The sequence below is a fragment of the Glycine soja genome, chromosome 13 (genome assembly GCF_004193775.1).
Source record: "Glycine soja cultivar W05 chromosome 13, ASM419377v2, whole genome shotgun sequence".
Lineage (NCBI taxonomy): Eukaryota > Viridiplantae > Streptophyta > Magnoliopsida > Fabales > Fabaceae > Glycine > Glycine soja.
In genome coordinates, this window is record NC_041014.1 from 23,267,687 (window position 1) to 23,270,866 (window position 3,180).

General features: G+C 35.1%; 1 protein-coding gene across 1 annotated transcript; it reads left to right on the top strand.

Moving 5' to 3' along the window:
• Nucleotides 1–220: 220 nt before the first annotated feature.
• On the top strand, nucleotides 221–2,436 carry LOC114382415 (transcription factor bHLH3-like). Its single transcript, XM_028341813.1, has one exon. It carries the CDS (start codon nucleotides 675–677, stop codon nucleotides 2,193–2,195), a length of 1,521 nt encoding a protein of 506 aa, XP_028197614.1. The 5' UTR covers nucleotides 221–674; the 3' UTR covers nucleotides 2,196–2,436.
• Nucleotides 2,437–3,180: the final 744 nt, after the last annotated feature.

A 3,180-nucleotide genomic window follows, 5' to 3' on the forward strand; every position in this document is an offset into this window, starting at 1 on the left:
TGACGTCATAGATAATTATGTCTCACTATAATGTTTTTACAATCTATAAAATAGATTCAAGGATATTTGTGATCCAATATTCAATTAACACTTCAGAGGATTATATTTGTGCCTCTGTATATACTAATCTTTTTCTGAGCAAAAAAAAAAAATTAAGAAAAAAGAAACCTAAAAAAGAAAAAAGGAAAAAAAATAAAGTGGAAGAACAAATAGCCTTGATAACATTAACATTCCAGATCTGAAACGGAACCTCTTTCTCAGGTTTTATAAAATCTCATATCTGTTCAAAACTTTCCTATTCTTCGTATTCATCATACACCACGCCAAATCACAATACCCATCAGGTAATTCTGCTCTTTTTGTCTTTACGCTGAATCTGTTTGTTCCCCTTCCTTGAACGTTTTTAATTGGGGTTGCGACCAACTATGTTGGAGCTCAATACTAAGTTAGATTCCTTGGGATATTCATCCATTATCTGTGATTAGGAAAACCCATGTCACCATTTTCACAAATTGTGGGTTTTAGTTGGATGTTTTCAAGAGTTTGATTCTAGGGTTCTTTATGCAAATTTTGGGGGGTTTTTGGGAATTTTGGCTCAGTTGAGATCTCTGTGAAACGGGTTTTGGAAAAAGTTTTGGTCTTGAGATTTATGAGATATTAACTGTGAAAGAAAGATGATGGGTGAGAAGTTTTGTGTGAACGAGGAAGACAAGGGTGTGTTGGAGTCTGTGCTGGGTGCAGAGGCTGTTGCGTTCTTTATTTCCGCACTTTCCAATAATGTCTTTTCCGGTGTGGTTGCGCCATCGGCCAGTACTGACCCGGGTCTCCGACAGCGGTTGTGCCAGCTTGTTGAGGGTTCCAAGTGGAATTATGCTGTGTTTTGGCAGGTTGCTGTCTTGAAATCTGGTGGTTCTGCCTTGGTTTGGGGTGATGGGCATTGCAGTGATCCCAAAGGGGAGAGGAATGGAGTTGGGAAGGAGGATGAGCAGGAGGTGAGAAAGAATGTGCTGCAGAAGCTTGATGCCTGCTTTGGTGGGTCTGTGTCGAAAGAGGCTAATTATGCGAGATTGGACAGGGTTTCGGATTTGCTCATGTTTTACTTATCCTCAATGTGTTATATATTTGGTTTTGATTCGCCATGTGGCCCTGGCAGTTCGTTCAAGTCTGGTAAATTGATTTGGGCTTCCGATGCTGCTGGTTGTTTAAACCAATTAGAATCTAGATCGTTTATGGGGAAATTGGCTGGTCTTCAAACTGTTGTGTTTGTTCCTCTGAAGTCCGGGGTGGTGGAGCTTGGTTCGCTCGAAATGGTGCCTGAAGAGCACGGTGTTGTGGAGATGGTCAGGACAGCATTTGGGGAATCCAGTCCCGGACAGGCAAAGGTGTTTCCGAAGATTTTTGGGCATGAGTTAAGCCTAGGGGACACAAAATCTCAGTCTATAACTATTAGTTTCTCCCCGAAGGTGGAAGATGATCCTGGTTTTACTTCGGACTCCTATGAGGTTCAAGCACTAGGGGTGAACCATGCTTATGGAAATTCTTCCAATGGGACTTTAGGTGTCAGTAATGAAGGTAAAATGTTCCCTCAACTGAATCAAATGATGGCTGGGAATTTTAATGCTCAAGGAAGCGGGGTTCCTTGTCTAGATCTCGGTAATGAAGACTCATCCTCCATTCATGCAGATGAGCGGAAGCCCAGAAAAAGAGGTAGAAAGCCGGCAAATGGGAGAGAGGAACCGCTGAATCATGTTGAAGCTGAGAGACAAAGACGTGAGAAGCTTAACCAAAGGTTTTATGCCTTGAGAGCTGTTGTCCCTAACATATCTAAAATGGACAAGGCATCTTTGCTTGGTGATGCCATTACCTTTATCACTGATCTCCAGATGAAGATCAAGGTGTTGGAAGCTGAGAAGAACATGATCCACAATCAGGACCAAAAATTGTCATTGCCAGATATGGATTTTCAGGAAAGAGAGGATGAGACAGTTGTGACAGTGAGATGCCCCTTAGATATTCACCCTGTTTCTAATGTTGTTAAAACGTTCAAGGAGCATCAAATTGTGGCTCAAGACTCCAGTGTTTCGACTACAGATGATAAAATTATTCACACATTCTCCATAAGAACTGAGGGAGGGGAGACTGCTGCTATACAGTTGAAAGAAAAGCTGGAAGCATCCCTATCCAAAAATCGATAGTCAGATCATAATCATATTTATGTTTAGCATCTCAAGGATATTGTAAACCATATTAGAAATACTCTGTTTGTCTTGTAGGCTAAGTAGCTGACATAATATTGTTATTAATGTACTTAGTTTTTTTTTTACAGTAGTGTACTTTGTTAGTTGTAATCTCTTTTAAAATATGTTTAGGTCATCATAGGTGACCTTAATTATGTACTTAAGTTGATTAATAGTTGAATTTGATGTTGATGGGTAATATAAGTTGAACTATAATTAATCTACCATCAATCTAAGTATGAAAAATGTCATCATCGGGCTTTTTTACCAAAATGGGGTAAAATTTTATGTTATTTTTCGATCGGAGATATGTTTTAAAAAATTACCTAGAAGGAGTAAGTTGGAAGGTACTACGGTTAGAAGTCCAAATACTTGTTACAATTTTTTTATAATTGAAATCGTAAAAATATTTACGACTTTGATTAATTTTTTTTTATGACTTTGAAGTAGTAAATATTTTTTTTTATTTTACGACTTTAAAGTCGTAAAACCTTTTTTTTTTATGGTTTATGACTTCAAAGTCGTAAATCATATTTTTTTTATGGTTTATGACTTTGAAGTTGTAAATCTTTTATTTTATTAATGTTTAAGTTATTTTTTTTTTCAAATTTATAATTTTTTTATGTTTTTTTCTTTTTTTTAAAAAAATAATATTTAAATGTATAATAAATATTATCAACTTGACTTATTTATTAGTATATTTTTTATGATTTTATTTGATATGCTATTAATTTATATTAATGTTTTATTATTTAAAACATGTTATATATTTTTAATATTGTTTTATTTAATTGTTGTTGTTTATTTAAAGTTTAGATAATCTATTAATAAAAATACATAATAAAATAAAAAATAACATAATTAATACATTAATATTAAACGCACAATACAAATGAAAGAAAAACATAAAAAGTACAAGTTATATTAGTATGTACTTATTTGT

Bases quoted from the DNA above. Each gene is read 5' to 3' on its own strand.
- LOC114382415 (XM_028341813.1), top strand. From the start codon at position 675: ATGATGGGTGAGAAGTTTTGTGTGAACGAGGAAGACAAGGGTGTGTTG.